General features: G+C 52.7%; 1 protein-coding gene across 1 annotated transcript in view; it reads left to right on the top strand.

The window, feature by feature from the left end:
- Positions 1 to 25000, top strand: part of LOC133127291 (PH domain leucine-rich repeat protein phosphatase 1-like) — a 72427-nt gene that overhangs the window by 14722 nt on the left and 32705 nt on the right. The window contains exons 2-3 of the mRNA XM_061240063.1: positions 22123 to 22319; positions 24786 to 24911. Of these exons, the coding sequence (XP_061096047.1) occupies positions 22123 to 22319; positions 24786 to 24911 (323 nt within the window). The remainder of the gene's footprint in view (positions 1 to 22122; positions 22320 to 24785; positions 24912 to 25000) is intronic.

The raw sequence follows: 25000 nt of genomic DNA, 5'->3' as shown, positions 1-25000 counted from the left end.
AGGTGCGCAACGGGGCGCTCCGAAGCCCCGTCTGGATCCCCCGTCCCGCCAGGACCATCTTCCCAGCCGCTGACTAATGGGCCTGTCCCGCCCGGCGGGGGACAGCCCTGCCCCTGTGATTAATTAGGCGGCGCTGGCTGGGTGACGTTGGGCGTGCCGGGTGATGGATGTCCCTGCTCTCCCGGGCCGGGGCGCTGAAGCAGGTGTAACACGGCACAGCGCTAATGAGCTCCGTGATGTGTGTTAGCATAGGAGGCTAACTCCCCGCAGCCACACCCAGCAGCAGGGATCATGCTGATGAGCTCTGTGCTGTTTGTTATGGGGCAGCGTTAGCATAGGAGGCTAACTCCCCGTAGCTACACCCAGCAGCAGGGATCATGCTGATGAGCTCTGTGCTGTTTGTTATGGGGCAGCGTTAGCATAGGAGGCTAACTCCCCGTAGCTACACCTTGCATCAGGGATCATCAACTCTGGCTCTCATATGCAAATTCAGCCCTAGTTTGGCTCTATAAGACTGGGTCAGTCTATAAGACTCCCTGTGCGGAGTGGCTCAGTCTATAAAACTCCCTGGTCAGAGTGGCTCAGTCTATAAGACGCCCTGTGCGGAGTGGCTCAGTCTATAAGACTCCCTGTGCGGAGTGGCTCAGTCTATAAGACGCCCTGTGCAGACTCTGGTCAGAGTGGGGCAGTCTGTAAGCCTCACAATCCCATCCCTGCGTCAGCTGCGGCCAATCAGGCGGGGAGAAAATTAAGCCCTGCAATCGTTAAAACGCATCCCTGAAATTCCACTGGAAACTTTGGCACTGATCCTGGAATTCCACAGGAAATTTGGCATCGGTCCTGGAATTCCACGGAAATCTGGCAGGGGCTCAAGATTCCCGCACCCCACCCTGGAGTCCCCTGGATCACACGCGGTTCCTCGAGCGCGCGGTCTGCGCGTAAACGATGGTCACATGGCCGTTGGGAAGGCCCAGCTGTTGGTCACGGGCCCCGGGGCCTTGTACAGATCTGCACCTCTAACAGGAAGTGATTAGAGCACACAGCAGGGCGTTGTGTTACCGTGAACCGCAGCTGCCTGGAAAGTCCACAGAACAACCAGGGAATTCTCCTCTTCTCAAAACTGTACTGCGCACACACATCTACTGTATATAAATACAGTATATACATTTCACAGTGAACTGCTGGTGCCACTCGTAGCCCTTCCCCTGTTGGGGGGTTTAGGTGCTGGGCCCTGGGATATATTCATATAAATATGGTCCGCAAACTCCGACAAAAAAGATCCACCACCCAAAATATATGCTACTTTATTTATTATGCAGAGTGATAACTACAATGCTGACATCGATACGCATATGTTATGTGCAGGTGGAAATATTCCATTTATATGCTAACCAGCAAATTTGCAGCTTTGCCATCAGCTGCTATTAGGCATGAGTGCTGAGCAGGTTGATTGAATGTATTGTATCGGCGGACTTGATCAAGCTGAATGGCCTCCTTGGCCAACCGTTGTTTGAGGAGGACGTTTGCAGTCGAAGGAAGGAGATGGACCGAAATGGCCTCGTGCCCGGCGTGACCAGATAATGAAAAAATGCGGGGGGAAAACGCTGGGAGCTCGAAGCATCTGAGGAATGGCCTTCTCATTCCGCCGGGCGACACGTGGGTGGCGTTCGGCGTTGGTTTCCGGTCGGTTTACCCGAAACGCCGCTCTTTCAGGAATGTGCGCGGTTGTTTAGCGCTGAGGGGCGCGTCTCTCCGCCTCTCGCAGAGGCTCCTCGGCTGCTGCGCTTCTGACTTTTTGTGAATGAATCGAGAGAGAGGGGGCGGGACAGCGTTCTCGCAGCCCATTGGCTGGGGAGTGTTCTGACCCCCCCGAACCACTGGGGCGTCTCCTCACACTCTTAAAGGCTGACTCCTCCTTTAAGGGGAAGTGGGCACGGTCTAGATTGGTCAGAGTGTCTGTTGGGGGGGAGGGGGGCTACAATCTAAACTGTGGTCATAGTGTCTGTTGGGAGGAGGGGGGCGCGGTCTAAACTGTGGTCATAGTGTCTGTTGGGGGGGGGAGGGGGGCGCAGTCTAAACTGTGGTCATAGTGTCTGTTGGGAGGAGGGGGGCGCGGTCTAAACTGTGGTCATAGTGTCTGTTGGGGGGGAAGGGGGGAACAGTCTAAACTGTGGTCATAGTGTCTGTTGGGGGGGGTGGGGGGGGCGCGGTCTAAACTGTGTTCATAGTGTCTGTTGGGGGGAGGGGGGTACAGTCTAAACTGTGGTCATAGTGTCTGTTGGGGGGGAGGGGGGCGCGGTCTAAACTGTGGTCATAGTGTCTGTTGGGGGGGAGGGGGGTACAGTCTAAACTGTGGTCATAGTGTCTGTTGGGGGGGAGGGGGGCGCGGTCTAAACTGTGGTCATAGTGTCTGTTGGGGGGGAGGGGGGCGCGGTCTAAACTGTGGTCGTAGTGTCTGTCTGCACAGGCTCCATTGTGAATCAGGCATGGATTAAATATAGAATTGTTTTGGATTTAAATTCTTTTCTGTGCTCGATCGATCTCGTCTGGCCCAGTTGAGCCGACCAAGAGGACCAGAAGGTGGGGTTTTGCACTTTTTGAGAGCATTTCATAGGTTTCAATGCACCAGACAAGCTTGCATTGCACAGAAAAGTATTTGGGTCCCAAACAACGAGGCATTTGACCCGGGTGCGGTGCGGTTTAGGACAGGTTCTGTGAGCGAGCGGTAGAAGCAGCTCGTATGGAAGAGGTGGAAGGAAGCGGCGTCAGTTGGCTGCAGAGTGTGGGCATATAGCAGAGTAAACTCCGGTCCCGTTCGGTCCAGCGGCTGCGGTTTGTCTTTCCGGGCGTGTCTTGCGCTTACGGCGAACTCCCTGCGGCTAACAGAAGGTTGAGCAGCGGCAGCTTGCAGCTGCTCCCCCGCCCACCCGCCCGGCCCGGCCCTCTCTCCCGCTGTCAGGTGGGTTATCCTCCTGTGGGTGACGAGCCCGTTTCAGCTCTTCTGAAGGAGGAGAACATGGTTGCGGCGGGAATGAGCGGAGCGGCCAGCGTCCGCTCAGATTGCGCTGGCCAGTGACGGTGAACTCGGATCTTGAATGTGCTGGTTCAGGGGACATCGCAGGGACAGCTTTCCTGGGGCCCTCTCCAGGGGCCCCTTGAGGTGTGTGTGTGTGTGTGTGTGTGTGTGTGTGTGTGTGTGTGTGTGTGTGCGCGTGTTCATCCCAGCAGGGCTCTGCGCTTCATTTTCTTTTCCAAGGAGTTGAAACCTTTCGTTGAAAACTTTAGGAGCACACTAATGCATCCCAATTAGTCAATGTGCTAACTTTATATTTCCGGTTAGCGGCACACGTCAACTTACAGAAACAGATGCTCCTAAAATGGGAGCTCTGCACAGCCCTGTTTCCCCACACGTTTGTAGCTCCGTCCCTTTTGCTGGCTGCTTGGTGGCTGCTCGGTGGCTGGGCCGGGTTTGGGAAGTCCAGGGAAGGCAAAGGTCATCCCGGGGGATCAGCCGCTGTTTCCCGTCTGGGATGAATCACTTCCAGGCCCAGGGTGCAGTGCCCTGGGCTCTACATCACAGGCTGGGGACAGGGCTCTGCTGGGTTAGGCAGGCTGTCTCTTTCATTCTGACACGCACATTTTACACACATCTGTCTCTCTCTCTCTCCCTCCCTCCTTCTCCCCCCTCCTTCTCTCTCCCTCCTCTCTCTCTCTCTCTCTCCCTCTCTCCCTCCTCTCTCTCTCTCTCTCTCTCTCTCCCTCCCTCTCCCTCTCCCTCTCTGCTGTTGTCATAGCAGAACCCCGTGAAGAATTCCTCTTAATCTCTGACCTTCTCCTCCTCTCTATTGTGACCTTTGACCTTCTCAAACAAACACACGCACACACACACGCACCCCTCTCTGTCTCACGTGATCTCTGCACGCCCAGTACTGACCAATCCCAGCACCCTGCTCTCTCGACGGACCAATCCCTCTTCTCCGACTGCACTCATCAGTCACGCTGTCACAGGACACTGAGCACGCCCAGTACTGACCAATCCCAGCTCAGCTCAGCTGACAGCCTTATCGCACTTACGATACGGATACACCAAAATACTGTTCCGTATGAACTGGATCAAATGTCCAGGAATGCAAGAGGGCGTTGGTTTGATTCCCATGCATCCTTAATCCTCTTCCATTTAACCTGAATTTCCTCTACACAGCTCCAGTCTGTGTTGCATATTTTGATACTGAAATTAATATTAATAATGTGGAACCTATCAGGTATTGTTCTCTTTTCAGCGTTGCCTCCTGACTGCAGTGCCTTTGGCCCAGATTGCCAGAGGTTAGAGACATGAAAACATATTTTTTCCATTTAAATTGTGTTCTTCTTGTGCAACATTGGAATCTGTTGTTACGGAGAGGGCACTGGCTTTGCTGTCTCTCGTCAGTTATGAAGCTGCATGCTTGTTCAACCTTTCGCTGCACGTTAGGTGTGTTTCAGCTCTGAAACGGATGCGGTGTGACTACGACAGAAGGCTGTGATTCCTGCGGTCTTCTTAATGGAGCAGATTGAGTGCCTGTCAGCCTGGGGCGTACAGTGAGCGTGGGGCGGGCTAATGGCACTGACCCAAAACCCGCTCGCCCCCCATTACTGCTGCACCCTGGGCCGCTCTGACCTCCGCACGCTAATCAGGGCGGGCGTGATCGATTAACCTCACTGATGGCCTGTAACGGACAGACCTGTGTGTGTGTGTGTGTGTGTGTGTGTGTGTGTGTGTGTGTGTGTGTGTGTGTGTGTGTGTGTGTGTGTGTGTGTGTGTGTGTGTGTGTGTGTGCGCTTATCATTAATCCCCATATTTTCCCTTATGCCAATTAATAATGTATCATGTAGGTTAATGTGTATTTATGGGGTTATGTAAATGTACCTTAGAGTCACCCAGCCTTTACCTCCAGGTGTCAGACGTGGAGTGCTGTGTAGCAGATACCGGGTCCATACAGAGTCACAGACAGAGGGAGGGAGAGGGCGGGGAGACAGAGACAGAGGGCAGGGAGACAGAGACAGAGGGCAGGGAGACAGAGACAGGGACAGAGACAGAGACAGAGGGCAGGGAGACAGAGACAGAGACAGAGGGCAGGGAGACAGAGGGCAGGGAGACAGAGACAGGGACAGAGGGCAGGGGGACAGAGACAGGGACAGAGACAGAGACAGAGGGCAGGGAGACAGAGACAGAGACAGAGGGCAGGGAGACAGAGACAGGGGCAGAGGGCAGGGGGACAGAGACAGGGACAGAGACAGAGACAGGGACAGAGACAGAGACAGAGACAGAGGGCAGGGAGACAGAGAGAGGGCAGGGAGACAGAGGGCAGGGAGACAGGGACAGAGGGCAGGGGGACAGAGGGCAGGGGGACAGAGACAGGGACAGAGACAGAGGGCAGGGGGACAGAGACAGGGACAGAGGGCAGAAAGACAGAGACAGAGGGCAGGGAGACAGAGACAGAGGGCAGGGAGACGGAGGCAGAGGGCAGGGAGACAGAGACAGAGGGCAGGGAGACGGAGGCAGAGGGCAGGGAGACAGGGACAGAGGGCAGGGAGACAGAGACAGGGACAGAGGGCAGGGGGACAGAGACAGGGACAGAGGGCAGGGGGACAGAGACAGGGACAGAGACAGAGACAGAGGGCAGGGGGACAGAGACAGGGACAGAGGGCAGGGAGACGGAGACAGTCATGTCCTTGCTGTGTCTCAGGAGTAGGGCACTCTGTGGGGACGCCCCCCCGCTCTCGGCCCCGTTCAGTATTCCGGCAGGATTGCACACTCCGCTCAGCGTGCACGGCTTCTGAATCTCAAACACCCCTCCGCCCGTTTCCCCTCTCTCTGCCTGGGGGGAGGGACGGGACGGGACGAGGCAGAGCTCGTTTTGAGATGTCCTGCTCCATTTCTGTCAGTGGCCGCCGTTATTTATTCAGCCCTACAGGAACGGGAGTCCTCAGCCTCACTGCTAACAGCCAGGCTAACTGTTAACCACTAACCGCCAGGCTAACTGTTAACCGCTAACCGCCAGGCTACCTGTTAACCGCTCACCGCCAGGCTACCTGTTAACCGCTAACCGCCAGGCTACCTGTTAACCGCTAACCGCCAGGCTAACTGTTAACCGCTAACCGCCAGGCTACCTGTTAACCGCTCACCGCCAGGCTAACTGTTAACCGCCAGGCTACCTGTTAACCGCTAACCGCCAGGCTAACTGTTAACCGCTAACCGCCAGGCTAACTGTTAACCGCCAACCTACCTGTTAACCGCTGACCGCCAGGCTAACTGTTAACCGCCAGGCTACCTGTTAACCACGAACCACCAGACTAACTGTTAACCGCTAACCGCCAGGCAACCTGTTAACCACAAACCGCCAGGCTAACTGTTCACCACTAACCGCTGGGCTACCTGTTGACCACTAACTTCCAAGCTAACTACTATCCACCATGTTAACTACTAACTGCCTAGCTAACCACTAACCTGTAGGCTAACAGCCAACCACTGTGCTAACTGCCAACATCTATGCTAACCGCTAACCGCCAGGCTAACATCTAACCGCCAGGCTAATCGCAGTCGAACATAATTGCTGGGTCCGGGCCGTGTCCCTGATTCACCCCCCTCCTCTCTTGGGTGATGCTGTGGTGTTTCTGCAGACCCCTGTGTAAGACAATGCGGATGGGGTAGACAGGGTGGCTGAGGAACGCTGCTGATTCAGGTGGGACCGCGGATCAGATTGTCCTGAGAGGGTGAAACAGAACGCTGAGGCGCTGGGGCGAGGCGCTGGGGGGTGGGGGGGGAGACGCTTTAACACGGCTCCGTTAGACAGAGCATCCACCTGAGCATCCCGATGGGACCTCTTCACCTGGCCAAGCTCACCTCTCTGTTTCCGCCCCCTCCTACCCCTCCTCTCTCCAGCTCATCCCTTCTTCCTCTCCTTTCTAAGGGCTCTTTTTCGGAAGCCTCGAGCGCTGTTGGGCCTGGCCTTGTCCGGGACCTCGGCCCTCCTGCGCTGTTTTGACCGCGGTGCCCTGTCATGTACGGTCCGTCTCACACCTCCTCTGTGCTGCGCACACAGCCTGGAGCACGCTGATCAGAACTACTGAATGAATTAAGCGTGTAGATTCTTTAGGAGGGCCGCGTATTTGCTAAAAATGCTTACTTAATTCATTACATTACATTACATGAACGACATTTGGCAGACGCTCTTATCCGAAGCGACTTACAGTTGATTAGACTAAGCAGGAGACAATCCTCCCCTGGAGCAATGCAGGGTTATGCAGGGCTGTGCGGATCTGTGGCTACACCAGGGATCAAATCACCGACCTTGCGGGTCCCAGTCATGCACCTTAACCACTACGCTACTGGTCGCCGTAAGTAATTAAGTAATTCAGTAATTAAGTGTGTAAATTGGCAGTCTTTAGGAAGGAGGGGTATTTACTGAAAATGCTTGCCTGCAGTGTCCCCAGTCCTGGTTGAGATATGAATAGTTTCCACCAATCACGTGTGCCCCAGGGTGTCCCTGGCTACGGAATGTTGATGCTTGCAGAATTCCGCCCTTGTCAGTGGTTGCACTTCCTGCCCGAAGGCCTGTCTGTTGTTTTTTTTCGCAGATAATTTTAGCTTTGGCGACACACCTTCAGTACTGTGCTAATGTCCTGTGGGTCTGAACACTGCTATATGTGATCCGTGTGTCAGGGTCATCTCAGGATCGGGATTGCATGTAGGCAGTATGTACACCCCCCCCATGTTCATTAACAAGCTGGTGTACAGGTCTACCTAATAAATTGCTCACTGAGTGTAATGCTAATGGTTTACAATGACTAAACAGACAACGCTATGGTACAATAGTATAGAATTATTATCCAAATAAAAATAAAGGTAAAGATACTTGTAAAAAAAGCACTTTAAAAGGAAATATTAAGTATTTAAAATAAGTGTGGGACCGACACTCCTGCCTTGTTCATCTTGCGTCTTCTGCGTTTCATTATTTTGTTTTCGGCGATTGTTTTAGAGTCCTTGCTCAGCTCCTGACTGGGAACACAAACTCATCACTACCTTGTCAGGCAAGATATTGAAAGAATAGCTTGCTGACATTCGGTCAAATAAACAATGCCTACCTAGCTCAGATGTGTTTGACATTGCCACGGTAGCCTCATGCGAACTGCAACAGTAACAAAGGCTCAGTATCAGTCAATGGGTTAAACAAAGTTGTTGCCCAGGTTACCAAGACGCGAGTGAAAGACGTCAAATACTGTGTGTACCATAATTTTGTGGAAATTACTGAATGGGCCTTTAAGTCTGAGTAAGACCATAGACTCAGTTGAAGGCTTCAGTCCTGTATTGGAGTATCTGAGCAGATCAGAGCTGTATTTTCTAAACAAACAGTGGCTGCCTGAAGGTGCCAATCCAGTTCCCGCTGGAACCCCCAGCAGAAATCCTCTGTGATGTCACATTGGGGTGAGCTCATTATGACATCGCCAGCACACCTGGTCACCTGGCAACCTGCCCCTGTGAGCAAACAAATGAGAGAGCTTCCTGTCACTCCGTCCCTCCGCGGAGTTCTGATGCACATAAGCCTTTTAAATCTGTCCGCTCAGGACGAGATTTGTGCAGTAGATCTTGGCCTCAAATCGTGCCTCAAATCACAATGGACCAAATTATCTCTTCCTCTCCTCCTCTCTCTCTCGCTCCCTTTCTCAAATTAAAATAAAAAATGCTTTATTGGCACCAAACACATCTTGCCAAATATTGCCAAAGCTTATGCGCAGAAATTTTGGAATCCATTGAAACACAAATGCAGACAGCAACGCGGTAGCAAGAACAATGATGAGGCTCTCTTTCTCTCTCTCTCTCTCTCTCTCTCTCTCTCTCTCTCTCTCTCTCAAATAGTCTCTTGGTGCTGACAGCTCCCAGGTTTTTTATTTTAGCTGTATGACCGCTCTGTTTTTTTAGAGGGCTGTGTGCAAAACGGAAATTCAGTTTTCCAGACTACTCAATTTCGGGGGAATAAATAAATAAATAATGTGGGAAAACATGGAACTGTCCGGGCCACCGGTGGGATAATGACAGTGATTCGGCCGGCGCTTGATTTAGTCTCCCTCTCCTCCTCTCCTCCCTCTCTCTCTCTCTCCTCCCTCTCTCTCTCTCTCCTCCCTCTCTCTCCCTCTCTCTCCCTCTCCTCCCTCTCTCTCTCTCTCTCTCTCTCTCTCCCTCTCTCCCTCTCCTCCCTCTCTCTCTCCTCTCTCTCCCTCTTTCCCTCTCTCCCTCTCCTCCCTCTCTCCCTCTCTCCCTCTCTCTCTCTCTCTCCCTCTCTCTCTCCCTCTCCTCCCTCTCTCTCTCCCTCTCCTCCCTCTCTCTCCTCCCTCTCTCTCCCTCTCCTCCCTCTCTCTCCCTCTCTCTCTCTCCCTCTCCTCCCTCTCTCTCTCTCTCCCTCTCCTCTCTCTCTCCCTCTCCCCCTTTCTCTCTCTCCCCCTGGGCCATTGCATGTGGTCAGTGTTTGATGTGGGCTCTGTGACACTCCCATGCATAATTCAGCCTTTGAGTCTTTGAGCCAAAGCTGCTTAGAAAAGTGCCTTTCACATGGTAAGCACACAGCGCTCCACACCACTACAGCCAGGGACGGTCCTGGAGGTCCCACCAACGCGCTGCATGACTCCAGAGATGGGTTCGGTTTCTTCTCGTCCTTTAAAGGATGTAAACGCGTCTGTGTGCACGCGTTATAGTGAAATATTTTAATCCATGCCGTTATTATATAGCAAGTAATATCTCAATTTTGAGGGTAGCTCAACGTCATATGGATAATCATCATCACCGCTAATTTTCAGATTTAGAAAGTCAGCTGTCACAGACCAATACTACACCCAGCACTGCCGACACCTGATTGGTCAGAGAACACTTCATTCAAATGAGATGGACACACCTGCTCTACCCACCTCAGAATGCATTTGTCCCAGGCTGAAACAGTGAGGGCAGTTACTCTTTAGGAGTGGTCCGTATCCCTCTGTGATTGACAGGGGCTAAGGTGCGCCCCCCTCTCCCCTGGAACCCAGGACGGGTCCGGGGTGCACTGGCGTGGGATGGGGCGGAGCTTGCCCCCGGTCGCCGTGGTGACCAGCTGGCTTTTGGGAAACGCGCGCAGGCGAAGTGTCGCTGGATAACTGTGTTTGTAAGTAGCCCTGGGATCTGCATGGGCTTAGCGGATAAATAATGTAATAAAGACTAATGCATTATTGAGTGGATTTGATCCCATATGATCCCATATGATCCCATATGATTCCATATGATTCCATATGATGTTGTATGCTAATCCCCCACCCAACCCCACCCATTTGGGATGGATTTAATGTGATGCCAAGCATATTTATTTTATTTATTTTTTATTTTTTATAAAGCTCTTTAGGTCTCTGTCAGCTCTCTCTCTCACCCTTTCTCTTTCCTTTCTTTCCTTCCTTTTTTCCCTCCATTTGTCTCAGCTTATAGCCTTCAGGCTGCTACTGCCAGTTACATAAGCCTCTCTCTCTCTCTCTCTCTCTCTTTCTCTCTCTCTCTATCTGAGTCTGACTCTCTCTCTCTCTGACTCACTCTCAGTCTGGCTCTCGCTTATTCTCTCTCTCTCTCTCTCTCTCTCTCTCTCTCTCTCACTCGCTCTCTTCCTCTCTGTATTATCAGGGGGCACAGAACTCGGTCAGTCTGCATGCACGTGTTTTTGTGTGTGTGTGTGTGTGGGGGTGTGTGTGTGTGTGTGTGTGTGTATGCATGTGTCTGAGAGAGCTGCGTTGAGCGATATAATTCTTCACATTTAGCTACTGTAGGAGAGGTACATGATGCACGGCCCGCTGCAGGGCGGCAGTGTGTGAGATGCACAGGCCTGTCAGGGTGGGAGATTAGGGCCTGTCACCGCAGGCCTTGACACTAAGAGCTGTGTAATTCGGTGCCTCTTTGACACACGGCAGGCTGTACTGACCAAGGTTGATTCCCTGTCATCCACACATATTTCACTTTGGACTGGCTGTGACTTGACCGGTGTGTGTGTGTGTTTGCGTGTGTGTGTGTGTGTGTGTGTGTTTGCGTGTGTGTGTGTGTGTGTGTGTGTGTGTGTGTGTGTGTGTGTGTGTGTTTGCGTGTGCGTGTGTGTGTGCCAGTCCTCCTAAGGGATGCTGGGAATGCGTAGTATTGGCATTCTGTCAGTATTTGTTTGATTTTTAGACATGAATAATTTAGTCTGAATTATAAGCATTTCACAGCTGCAACCCCCCCCCCCCCCCCTCTCTGTCTGTAAAGAACCCTGTGTCCATCATTGAGTGTGGCATTCCCGTGGCATTCCCATGGAATTCCAAATGAATTCCCACACTGGGGATCTGGCAGCCTTTTCCAGCCCCATCGTCTGAAGTGGTGCCAGACCTTGGACAGAGGGGTTTGGGGTGTGGATAGTGACATCACCGGTGTCTGCTCCAATCAGAGTTAATGATACACAGGAACCGGGAGACCTTGAGTGGTGTGCGTGTGTGTGTGAGCGTGTGAGCGTGTGAGCGTGTGAGCGTGTGAGCGTGTGAGCGTGTGAGCGTGTGAGCGTGTGAGCGTGTGAGCGTGTGTGTGTGCGTGTGTGCGTGTGTGCGTGTGTGCGTGTATGCGTGTGTGCGTGTGAGCGTGTGTGTGTGTGTGCGTGTGTGTGCGCGCGTGCGCGTGCGCGTGTGTGTGTGAGCGTGTGAGCGTGTGTGTGTGTGCGTGTGTGTGCGCCCGTGCGCGCGTGTGTGCGTGTGTGCGTGTGTGCGTGTGTGCGTGTGAGCGTGTGTGTGTGTGCGTGTGTGCGTGCGTGCGTGTTTGCGTGTGTGTGTGCGTGTGTGTGTGTGCGTGTGAGTGTGTGCGTGTGTGCGTGTGAGCGTGTGTGCGTGTGTGCGTGTGTGTGTGTGTGCGTGTGCACATGTGTGTGTGTGTGTGCGTGTGTGCGTGCGTGTCTCTGCCTTCACTGCACAGCCCTGCTTCCATTCATACCCTCCGCCCCACACTCTTTCTTCACCTCTCCTCCCCCCTTTCTCCATCTCTCTGTTTCTCCTGCTGTTTTAATTTGATATGTCCCACCGAGGAAGAGATGAAAGCCTGAGTTCTGTGTGGAGCTTCCCTCCCTCTCTTCCTCTCTCTCTCTCTCTCTCTCTCTCTCTCTCTCCCCCTCCCATTGCCTCTCTCCCTGCTTGAGGGGGTTATTTGGGCTTTTTGTTTTTGTTTGTGTTTTTTTTTTATGCCCTACTGAATATGGTCCCAATAAAGGGGTATTAAAAATCTGTCTCTCTTTTGTTCTCTCTCACTCTCTTGCTCTCTCTCTCTCTCGGTATTCTCGCACGCGCAGAGAGAGAGATGGAGAGAGAGCGATATAGAGCGAGAGAGATGTAGAAGGAGAATGAGAGGGCTCACTGTTTGGCTTAGAGCGCTGGGTGAATGGGGTGAGCACAAGCATGCCCTTATTTGGCTATACCCCCCCCCCCCCCCCAACTATCCCTCTGTCAGAGGGCTTTAATAAGTGGGCAAGGGGGCGTTGTTGGGGGCAGGGGTCAGAGGTCAGCACCCTGGGGAGAGCGCAGAAAGCCTGGCTCCCAGGTCAGGCCACTCCCCCTCCTGCTCCCCGGCCAATGGGGTGAGGGGAGAGGATAATGAGTAGAGGAATGCCATCAGCTGGACATATGCATACAGTGCTGCAGCATACAGGAGACTCAATACTGTGTGTGTGCGCCTGCGTGCGTGTGATAAGTGTTTGTCCAGGGCCCTGGGAGCCTGTGTGAGTGAATTTGGGAAGTGGGGGTGGGGTCTGTTGTTGTGGTAATGCCCCAGCAAATGAAACATCTAAATATTTATTGGGATTGGCTGTGCTGGGTTCAGAAGTGATGAAAATGAGTTTCAGACTTTTATTCTGTTAGAAGAAGAATCCAACTTCCTTATAGATACCTCTCCCGACTATCATCATCATCAATCATAGACCCTCTACGGAGAAAATGTCTGCTTCCGCGCAGGTGTTTTGGCTCGGTCTTGTTTTCGGAGAGTCGTGAGGCTCCTCTCTGTGTCACGTGCGGAGACGGCAGGCTGGAAAGCGGGAGACGGATCTCCTGCGGCGGTGTACCGTTACTGCAGGGACCGGTGAAAACCACAACTGGGCCTGGCCTTCTGTGCTCCTCCAGAGGACACGACTGCGTCAGCGAGAATCCGCCACTGATATTCAAATATGATATGAAAAAAAAACGACAGTTCGCTTCGACCGGCACCGCAGGGTTTTAAAGCCTCTGTATAGCCACGTTATTAAGTCTGAGAGATTTTCGCCAAGCGAAGTAACATTTGCCTTGTGGGCGAGTTCGTTAGCTCGGGAGAACGCGAGATGCGGATGACGCTTGTAGCCTCACTGCCCCAGGATTTCCGAGCTGAAGGATAAAAACAGCTTTTGCGTTGGTGACGTTATTAGGCCTCATTAATAGAAAGACGGAACGTCCGCCCCGATTAATCTCTCCGTATTATGATGTCAGACATATACTGGTTTAATCTCTGGCGAAAATAAATATGGAACTTTATAACCGTAAGACTGTAAGCTGAAGCATATGGCAACCTTTCCCACTCTCTCATGTCAATCAAAGGTTTTAAGAAAACGGGAGTCTGTCGTTATCATGGGATCATGCACGTAAAATGTACCGCTGTAGCCCGTGTAACTAACGGTTAGAACAGTGGACAGCAGTAACTAGCAGTGGACACCGTAAAAGTAAAACCTTTTCAATCCGCCCTCTCTGTGAGATAAATGTCTGTCTTTGGTTTGATATACGCTAAGAGCCAGGCACCTGGATAAGAATTGGCGAATGCTCCCATTGTACATAGAAACCAGAATTATTATTATTTTTTATTAAAATGTTGCCGGTGTTGAATAATGGATTTGTCAGTTTGTGTTTTGTGGAGCGTTCCTGGAGTTATTCAGCTGTATTTTCTCTAGATGCAATCTGAGGGAGCGGGAATATGTCCTTAGTCATGTGTTTGTGCGCACACACACACACACACACACACACACTCACTCTCTCACACACACATTCACTCATATTCTCTCTTTCTCACACACACACATACTCACGCACACACACTCACGTGTACTCTCACACACACATACACCCATATTCTCTCTTTCTCTCTCTCACGCACACACACACACACACACGCGCGCTCACACTCACACACTCACGCACACACGCACAAAGTGACCATAGAGGGGATGACCCTGAGTAAACCGCCCACTCTAAAATAACAGCTTTTGTTTGGGTGTGACAGGAGCCCCGATCTGTGCCAAGGAGGCCCGGAAAGGGAAAGGGAGAGGGAGAGGGGGTAGAACAGTGTGTGTGAGTGTGTGAGTGTGTGAGTGTGTGTGTGTGAGTGTGTGAGTGTATGAGTGTGTGAGTGTGTGTGCATGCGTGAGTGTATGAGTGAGTTTGTGTGTGTGTGCATGCGTGAGTGTATGAGTGAGTTTGAGTGTATGAGTGTGTGAGTGTGTGAGTGTGTGAGTGTGTGAGTGTGTGAGTGTGTGAGTGTGTGTGAGTGGGTTTGTGTGTGTGTGTGTGTGTGTATGCATGCGTCAGTGTATGAGTGAGTTTGTGTGTGTGTGTGTGTGTTTGTGTGTGTGTGTGTGTTGCTTGGAAGAGCAGAAAAGTGGAACTTGCTGTTTGTTAATAAAAATATGCTGCATTGTTATTTCTGGTTCTGCTGTCACGCTCTGCCCTGGCCTGATAGCTGAAAGTGGGTCTGAGCGTGGAGCTTCCCCTATTTTTACCCTATCTATCTAGTCATTAAGGGCTTCTGTAAATGGTATTTCTGGCGCATAACTGCGCCCCCCCCCCCCCTCGGCGGGCGTGTGAGGGGCTCCTGGCTCAGGACCCGAAGTGCACGGATCCTCTCTGTGTCTGCGAAGTGCTGACGAATGTTAAGCTGATCCGAAGGGCATCGATTCCCCCAAACCTTCCCTATTCCCCTCTCGTCTCTGCTGCCCTCAGCGTCTCCACGTGGCTCCCGCCCAAGGCCCTGACTCATCCGTTCCAGGGGCAAATTAGTCCCCTGCACGGGGGTTCGAGCCCGACTCCGCGGGGGGGAACCGGGGTGGGTTTTCCGTGTTTTTTGGCCGGCTTCCAGGGCAGAGCGCAGCTGGAAATGTGGGCTTTGGCCACCGTTGGATTGGAGAATCTCTGCCCAAAAGGGCCTGACACAGGGGCAGGCTGCAGAGCCCGGGAGACGCACCTCTGTGTGGCTGTGTGTGGCTGTGTGTGGCTGTGTGTGTCTCCGTGTGTCTGTGTGTGTCTGTGTGTGGCTGTGTGTGGCTGTGTGTGGCTGTGTGTGGCTGTGTGTGTCTCCGTGTGTCTGTGTGTGTCTGTGTGTGTCTGTGTGTGTCTGTGTGTGGCTGTGTGTGGCTGTGTGTGGCTGTGTGTGGCTGTGTGTGGCTCCGTGTGTCTGTGTGTGGCTGTGTGTGGCTCCGTGTGTCTGTGTGTGTCTCCGTGTGTCTCCGTGTGTCTGTGTGTGGCTGTGTGTGGCTGTGTGTGGCTGTGTGTGGCTCCGTGTGTCTGTGTGTGTCTCCGTGTGTCTCCGTGTGTCTCCGTGTGTCTGTGTGTGGCTGTGTGTGGCTCCGTGTGTCTGTGTGTGGCTCCGTGTGTCTGTGTGGCTCTGTGTGTGTCTCCGTGTGTCTGTGTGTGGCTCCGTGTGTCTGTGTGTGGCTCCGTGTGTCTGTGTGGCTCTGTGTGTGTCTCCGTGTGGCTCCGTGTGTCTCTGTGTCTGTCTCTGTGTGTCTCTGTGTGTCTCTCTGTGTGTCTCTCTGTGTGTCTCTCTGTGTGTCTCTCTGTGTGTCTCTCCGTGTGCCTCCGTGTGCCTCCGTGTGGCTCCGTGTGGCTCTGTGTGTCTCTCCGTGCGTCTCTCCCTGAAGCAGCAGGGGGCTCTAAACAGGGCCGTCGGTGGGCTCAGACGCGCTAATTGTAGCTGAAGCTGTGAAAGTGTGAATTGACTTAGCGTGCCCTGCTTCCACAGAGGAATTCCAGCATAGTTAACACACACACACACACACACACACACACACACACACACACTCTTCCTATGACGCAAGAGTGCTAGAGAAATTAATGCAAGCACATGTGTGTGTGTGTGTGTGCATGCACATGGCCATTCCATACGTCAGAGTCCTTTTCATATAAAGTCAGGAGGAGTTTACCTGCTAGCGGAGGCCGCGGTGAGGACATATTTCTGTTGCTTTAAACTATTGCACTTGGTTTATAGTATATTGGATAGTTTGTGTGTGTGTGTGTGTGTGTGTGTGTGTGTGCGCACATGTGTGCATGCATGCCTGTGTCCTCACTGAGGTTAGAATGACATGCGTTTCCTGCTCCTCTGAAAGCAGGAAACGAAAAGTCTGCTGAAAGTCTGTTTTTTTTGCTGCCATGTTGAATTACGCAGTGTGTGTGTGTTTCATGGCTGCCATGTTGAATTACGCAGTGTGTGTGTTTGTGGCTGCCATGTTGGATTAGGCACTGTGTGTGTGTTTGTGGCTGCCATGTTGGATTAGGCACTGTGTGTGTGTTTGTGGCTGCCATGTTGAATTACGCAGTGTGTGTGTTTGTGGCTGCCATGTTGGATTAGGCACTGTGTGTGTGTTTGTGGCTGCCATGTTGAATTACGCAGTGTGTGTGTTTGTGGCTGCCATGTTGGATTACGCAGTGCGTATGTTTCGTGGCTGCCATGTTGGATTAGGCACTGTGTGTGTGTTTGTGGCTGCCATGTTGGATTAGGCACTGTGTGTGTGTTTGTGGCTGCCATGTTGGATTAGGCACTGTGTGTGTGTTTGTGGCTGCCATGTTGGATTAGGCACTGTGTGTGTGTTTGTGGCTGCCATGTTGGATTACACAGTGTGTGTGTTTGTGGCTGCCATGTTGGATTACTCAGTGCGTATGTTTCGTGGCTGCCATGTTGGATTAGGCACTGTGTGTGTGTTTGTGGCTGCCATGTTGAATTACGCAGTGCGTGTGTTTGTGCCGGTCATGTTGAATTACGCAGTGCGTGTGTTTGTGGCTGCCATGTTGGATTAGGCACTGTGTGTGTGTTTGTGGCTGCCATGTTGGATTACGCAGTGCGTGTGTTTCTTGGCTGCCATGTTGAATTACGCACTGGGGTGTTGCTCAGACGGCCGGCAGGATCAGAGAACGCCACGCGTGTTAATGGTCCCTCACTGCTTGTCACTCCGGATTGACCTCAGCGGGCCTCCGTAGGAAAGCGGGGTGAGCCCTGGCCGTATGCACACAGGCAGCGGCTCACCAGCTCAAATCACCGTGGCTGAATTACGGAGCTCATCTGGAGCTCACAGGCTGATTTTCGAGGCAGTCTCCTACCCTGAAGGAGTTTATTTCCTAATGTGTGGGCCTGCAGGTCTCTGGCCTACCACCGGGGGTGCAGTTTGGATTAGGAGGTGGTGGGGTTGATGGTGGTGGGCACTGGGCAAGGTCTTTTTACCTGCTCGGTTCATAATCCTGAACACCAATGTCAGCAGTGAGATGGGGCTATGATTTCACCTTCTATTGTTAGCACTTCTGAGCTCTCCAGAGGAGACATTTTTGCTGGACTTTCGAGGGGAAGTTCCAGATTTCTTTCCTAATGAATGCAAATGAATAATGAATGAGATGTCCAAAGTTGTATTATCCACTGTATAAAATTAGACTTGTATTGTATCGCCAAACACAATCCAGTATCTCAGCATTGCACTGTCAGTTTGTTTGTGGGTTCAAAGGTCGTGCAGCACGACCCCAGGAAGAGGGCCCGACACACGCACACACATACACACACACACACACACACACACACACACACACACACGCTCACTCATACGCACACACACACACACACACACACACACTCATACGCACACACACACACACACTCATACGCACACACACACTCACTCATACGCACACACACACACACACGCTCACTCATACGCACACACACACACACACGCTCACTCATACGCACACACACACACACACACACACACATACACACACACACACACTCACTCATACGCACACACACGCACACACACACACTCACTCATACGCGCACACACACACACACATACACACACACACAGAGGGATGACAGTGTTGGGGCAGTGTTTCAGAGCGTTCACACACACACACACACTCACTCATACCCACGCACACACACACACACACACACACACACTCACACACACACACTCACTCATATGCACACTCACACACACACACACACACTCACACACACACACTCACTCATATGCACACTCACACACACACACACACACTCACACACACACACTCACTCATATGCACACTCACACACACACACACACACGCACACACACACACACACACACACACACAGGAATGGCACTGTGTCGGTCGGACAGTGTGACCGCCGTGCCGGGGCGGTGTTTCGGAGCGTTTGCGTACCCTGTGACGCCCGCGGAACACTCCGGATGAGCCGATAAGACACGGGGAGGTCAGGAGGAGTTCACCTGCTCGCGGAGGCCGCGGTGAGGACACGCTCCCGCCCCGGGGCCGAGGAGGAAACGAGGAGGAGACAGACGTGGCGGGAGCAGTCCAGCGCGCCGTGGCGGCGTCTCCGGGGCTTCTGGGACACTCAGTGAGCGTCATCACCCCCTTTATGTGCGCGGCGCCGGGCTGGACCGGATTATTTTGGTGTTTTTTCGCAGCGTAGGCTAATCAAACAAGCAGAGCCCAACAGAAAGGAAAGTGTGTGTGAGGGTGTGTGTGTGTGAGGCGTGTGTGAGATTGCAGACGGGTTCTGAGCGTTGAGGCGGGAGAGCGTGAGCCACTCTGTGGTTAGAGCACGGGAGAGGGGCTTCCCCCTCGCTTCCCCTCGCTTCCCCCCGATCGGCCCTGCCCCACCCCCGCTCAGGGCCTCTGCGGGGGGGGGGGTTTCCTTCCGAGGGGGGCGTCCGGGGCTTTAAGGAAGGGAAACCAGCACCTTTCCCCTCAGGACAGCACAGAGAAGGAAGGAAGTGAGTGAGTGAGTGAGTCACCATGTCACCCTCCCCCCCCCCACCCCCCAGCAGGGGCGGGACAGCCGCTGGACGCCGGCAGTGTGTTCAGTATTTTTAGGGTGAGGTCACTGGGTCCCCTCTTCATCACTCCTGCCTCTGAGGCTCTCCCTGCTCTCCCTCAGGAGAGGAAGTTGTACTTTGAAGAGTTCCTGTTTGCCACAATAATATCTCTGCCCCATAGCCCAATCCCCACCCCCCACTATCCCTGGGTCGTCACATGTGGGGTCAGGCTCTGCTTCCAGTGGATTCCAAGGAATCCTATAAAAAGAGCCCGCTAATACTTGAAAGGGTTTATGAGTTTTAATGTTTAGTTTTTTTTCTCCGGGCTCAGGCAGACTCTCTCCTCACAGTGGCAGCGTTGCCATGGCGTCCCTCCCCCGTCGTTGTTGTAGCCTGCGTGCTAATACTTGTTTTCCGCACCCTCACCTGTTTACCTGACAGCGAAAAGGCACCTGGAGGTGACGGCCCACAAACGTCAACAAACAGAGCGATTGGTCTGACTTTTCTGAGTGCTTCTGTTTTTTGTTTCCTCTCCAAAGAACACAGACCCCTGTTCTTTGGCTGTTGTTAGAGGGGTGTGTGTGCGTTGAAATGGCGGTGTGCTGAATGACAGTGCGCTGAAATGAGGGGAGGGTGTGCTTTTCTGAGCAGCTCACAGGAGGGGATTGTGGGACGGGGGGGTTTCGGGCGTGTCCCTGTCACTGAGGTGCGGAGTGCAGGACACAGCGGTGGAACAATGGGGGAGGCGATATCCATCCATGCGCACGTCCTTATCTCTGCTCACGCAGCTGCCAAACACAAACAGGACACGCGTGTTGCCCCGGGCAACAGCCGTGTACTTTTGTTTCTCTGCTTGGATAGCGTGCGACATTTACCCCCCCCCCCCATCCCCATCCCCCCCACTACAACCACGCCCTTTCTGCCCAAACCCTCGGTGAGCGCTGCCGTACCGCATTCCGCGACCCCCGTGACCGCCGTGCCATTCTCACCCGAAACTCCGCACGGGCGCTGAAGAATGTTATCAGTGTGACAGAGACAACACACTGACCTCAGGGAACCAGCGCTTCTGGTGCATTCTCCTGCCAGGCCGGATGGATTCGCATCAGGAATGCACCGTGCGCAGCGCAGTGGCGGGCGGGCGGGAGGACGGGAGTTTCCACGGAGTGTTATCGTCACATCTGTAATGTGTGTGCCGTCTTTCACTCCTTTCATCTCTCCTGTTCTGTGAGGCCACCACCACCTCCAGTGCCTGCAGTGTGCAGTGTAGGGTAGTGTGTGGGGGTGTGTGTGTGTGCGTGCACGTGTAAGAGTGTGTGCGTGTATGTGCGTGCGTATGCGTGCGTGTACGTGTGTGGTTTGTGTGTGTGTGTGTGTGTGTGTGTGTGTTTGTGTTTGGGACTTACCAGGACCAAGCCACATAGCTTGGTCCTGGTGAGTCCCCCCTCCTTCCTCTGTCCCTGAAGGTGTGGTCACAGTGGCCGTGGTTTAACCCCTGTGTCAGCGCTCAGCCTGGCCCTCGTCCCGGGGTCACGGCGGGGTCACAGCGGGGTCGTGGCACCGCCGCAGCATGACAAGACGCGACCTTTGACCCCACAAACAAACTGACAGCGCAATGCTGAAATACTGGATTCTGTTTTGGCGAGTGACAACATGCTCACCAATGTCCCTGCAGTACGCTGAAACACAACGATGCAAAGAAAGTGTGTGTGTGTGTGTGTGTGTGTGTGTGTGTGTGTGTGTGTGTGTATCCGATGGCCACTGAACGCTGATATCAACTCAGTGCCCATATCCCAGCTGGATCTTATTGATTGAGACCGTGTGGACTTGCCTAAATGCAAATATCAAATTGATCTTGCCTAATGTCTATCAAGGGCATGCTGATGTTACAGCTTTTATTTCCAGATGCAGGCTGATCATGGCTAAATGTAGATACACGCTGCATCTGCATAGAGGCCTGAATGCTTATCTGTTAATCGATAGCTATGGGCTTTTCTCTGGCATAGATATTTACAGTCATCTCCAGTGCCCCAGGGTTGATGTGCATTACGCATTCAGGCCGGGTTAGGGTATTTGTGGATGTCTACCTTTGAGCTATCCGCTGTTTAGGCCTAAATGTAAACGGGTTGGAGGCTGTGTAGATGTCCACACACATAAACACACACGCACACATACGCTTGCACTCGTACACTCACTCACACACACACACACACACACACACACACTAACACATGGCGAGCAGTGGCCCATTCCTGACACACTCTCACATATGCATGCCTGCACGCACGCACACACACACACGCACACACACACACACACACACACATCCCTGGAGCTCCAGCACTGTGGTCATAGCGACGGAGGAGAGGATGAGTCACTGAGTGGCTGAGCCTGTGGCTGGAACATGTGTGAGGGGCAGCTCTGTACTGAGAAACCCGACTGTTCTGAGATCAGCGGCACACCACCGTCGCAGCCAATCACAGTGCCTCCGTCATGCACCCAATGAGTGAACACGTGAAGAGCCATGGCCCGGAACACCCACATGTTTTCCTATTTATGGATCCGATGCTTTTCACTTGTTGAGGAACGTATGCACGTCTTGTAAGTGTCTTAGAATGAAAAGAGTCTGTGAAATGACTCAAATGTAACATGTCTGCTTGGAGCTCGTGCAGCTGTGTTCACTGTGTGCGTGTCTCTGCAGGGGAGCCTCACTGTGTTCATTGTGTGCGTGTCTCTGCAGGGAAGCCTCACTCACTGTGTTCACTGTGTGCGTGTCTGCAGGGAAGCCTCACTCACTGTGTTCACTGTGTGCGTGTCTCTGCAGGGAAGCCTCACTGCGTTCACTGTGTGCGTGTCTCTGCAGGGAAGCCTCACTCACTGTGTTCACTGTGTGCGTGTCTCTGCAGGGAAGCCTCACTCACTGTGTTCACTGTGTGCGTGTCTCTGCAGGGAAGCCTCACTGCGTTCACTGTGTGCGTGTCTCTGCAGGGATGCCTCACTCACTGTGTTCACTGTGTGCGTGTCTCTGCAGGGAAGCCTCACTGCGTGGAGGGCTCGGAGCGCGTGCAGCTGTCAGGGACCTACAACGTGCGCAAGGGGAAGATGCAGCTGCCCGTCAACCGCTGGACCCGGCGCCAGGTCATCCTCTGCGGCACCTGCCTCATCGTGTCCTCCGTCAAGGACAGCCAGACCGGCAAGATGCACGTCCTGCCCCTGATCGGGGGGAAGGTACGAGGCCCCGCCTCTTTTTCACACCTCGGAAGCTCCGCCCCGAGTCCCCCGCTACAGCAGCCTGCACCCTCTGCTTTTTATTTTACTTCCCTTCCCTGTTTACCGCGCGTGTTTATTTTACCTTACTTCACCTGGGGCCGTCGCCTTTATTGCTCACCTTTATTTGCACAGTCTCTTTACTGTCTCTACTGCTGTCTGTCTGTCTGTCTGTCTGCTGCTCTCTATTGGGCTGTATACACTTAAACAAACTTACTGTTATTATCATTATTATTATTAATTGGTACCATTATCATAATCATTGTAGTAATAATAATATTGTTGTAAGTATTGTTATTAGTAGTAGTAGTAGTAGTAGTAGTAGCAGTAGTAGCAGTACTACTAGTAGTAGTATCTATGGCAGTAGTATAATAGGGGGCAGCCTTGATCCTAGTGGCTAAGCTGCTTGACTGGCACATGGAAGGTTGGTGGTCCAAGCCTTGGTGTTGCCACAATAAGGTCAGCTGTTGGGCCCTAGAGTAAGGCCCTTAGCCCCACATTGCTCCAGGGCAGGTTGAATGCAGTAGTAGCAGTGGTAGTAATAGCAGTTGCAGCAGTAGGAGTGTGATTAGTTTTATTATTATTAGTCTATTTCACAGGAATGCAATAAGCATTTGCGCTTAGCCCAAGGCATTTGTCTCGCAGTGTCAGGAAGGTGCGTATATGCTGTGCTGTAAAAGCTGTCGGCTCTGTGTCGCTGGAGGGGAAGACGGGCGTTTCCCCTGACCTCTGATCTCCCTGACCTCTGACCCCTGACCCTCGTCTCTCACCGCGCACCGAATCCTGTCCGTCTCCGTCTGGGTCAGGGTGGCTCGGACTGGCAGTGTCTGATTAACTCAAAAGGGCTCCTCTCTGCTGCCGGTTATTTGGGGTGGGGGTGCGGGTGGGGGTGGGGGGGGATGTCATTATCTCTGCTGCGTTCTCGCTGCTCAGCAGTCTGATAGCTTGTCATTTTCATCAGCCGGGGAGAGCTCCGTCCTGCGTACAGCCCACAGTGTTATCTCTGCATGATTGATTGAGTGTGTGTGTGCGTGTGTGCGTGTGTGCGTGTGTGCGTGTGTGCGCGTGTGCGCGTGTGCGTGTGTGTGTGTGTGTGCGTGTGTGCGCGTGTGCGTGTGTGTGTGTGTGTGTGTGTGTGTGTGTGTGTGTGTGTGTGCGCGCGTGTGTGTGCGCGCGTGTGTGCGCGCGTGTGTGCGCGTGTGTGCGTGCGTGTGTGCGCGTGTGTGCGTGCGTGCGTGCGTGCGTGCGTGTGTGCGTGCGTGTGTGCGTGCGTGTGTGCGTGCGTGCGTGTGTGCGCGCGTGTGTGTGCGTGTGTGTGCATGTGTGTGTGCGTGTGTGCGTGTGTGTGTGTGTGTGAGTGTGTTAGTGTGTGCGTGTGCGAGTGAGAGTGTGAGCACATTCCCCCGATATACGCACAGGCATGCACAAGCGCACACACACACACACACACACACACACACACACAAACAGCATCATTCTCAGCAGATGAAAAGTATGTAGATTTGAATTTAAATATCTATTTTTGAAACCTACTCAATGCGAAAACAGCCTCATCAGCAGAAAAGCCTGTGCACGTGTCTGTGATTAGATTCCCAGCTGATAAACCTTGAGCATACGGTAACTAACCGTAAATAACTTATCTTTGAGAGAGCTGTGACTTCCCTCAGTATTCATCCATTTCTAATCTGTACCCCTGAGCCAAGAATGATGATTTTCAACATGATAACGATGAAATCATTAACCAGCCTGTTGTATGTGACATGATGCTGTCCTATGGTGTGCTGTGTACCAATGTAGCCTCTTACTAAATCACTGGAGGTCACTTCTGATTCTATCCCTTTGAAATAAGTTGTTTTTGTTGCTTCCTGTGTGTTGTGCAAGTGTCAATATGGCCGCTTTGATTGTGACATATTCTGAGGCTGAAATGTTGCCCTTCAGACAGGGTGACTGTCTGACCAAATGTAATGAGAACCTACAATAACTACAATTAGTCATGAAGCCCATTAGTACTGTATATGGTACGACTGAAATAATCCACAAATCACTATTTTATCAGAATACATCAGGACATACAGGGCTTTCCTGGGAAAAATGGACATCTGGTCATCCTACCTTTAGACCATTAAGGAATAAAACGGAGTTTTGAAAGCTCTCCCCTTCCATTGTTCCTTCTCTCTCTAGCTCTCGCTTGCTTTCTCCATCCCTCTGTCTCTTTCCTCCTCTCTCTCACTCCCTCTCCCCCTCTCTCTTCCTTCTTTTTCCGAACCTCCCTCTCCCTCCGTCTCTTACTCTCTCTTTCTCTCCTTCCTTGTGTTTTGTGGGGGCCGGTGGTTTTCTGTGCCTTTGTGATGTTTAGTTGTGGTGTCATACTTGAGGTGTGTTACGCGTTCTCTCTCTCTCTCTCTCTCTCTCTATCGCCCCCTGCAGGTGGAGGAGGTAAAGAAGCACAGTCACTGCCTGGCGTTCAGCTCCTCCGGGCCCCAGAGCCACACTTACTACATCAGCTTCGACAGCTTCACGGAGCACCTGCGCTGGCAGCGCCAGGCAGCCAAGGTGAGCCCCCGCCTCTCCCGCTGCGAATCTGGGCCAGTCAGAGGCTCTGCCCGGTCACGCCGGGCCAATGGAGTGGGACAGCGATGGCA

This window comes from Conger conger, chromosome 4 (assembly GCF_963514075.1).
Source record: "Conger conger chromosome 4, fConCon1.1, whole genome shotgun sequence".
Taxonomy (NCBI): Eukaryota; Metazoa; Chordata; class Actinopteri; order Anguilliformes; family Congridae; genus Conger; species Conger conger.
This window is presented reverse-complemented; position numbering and strand designations above follow the sequence as displayed.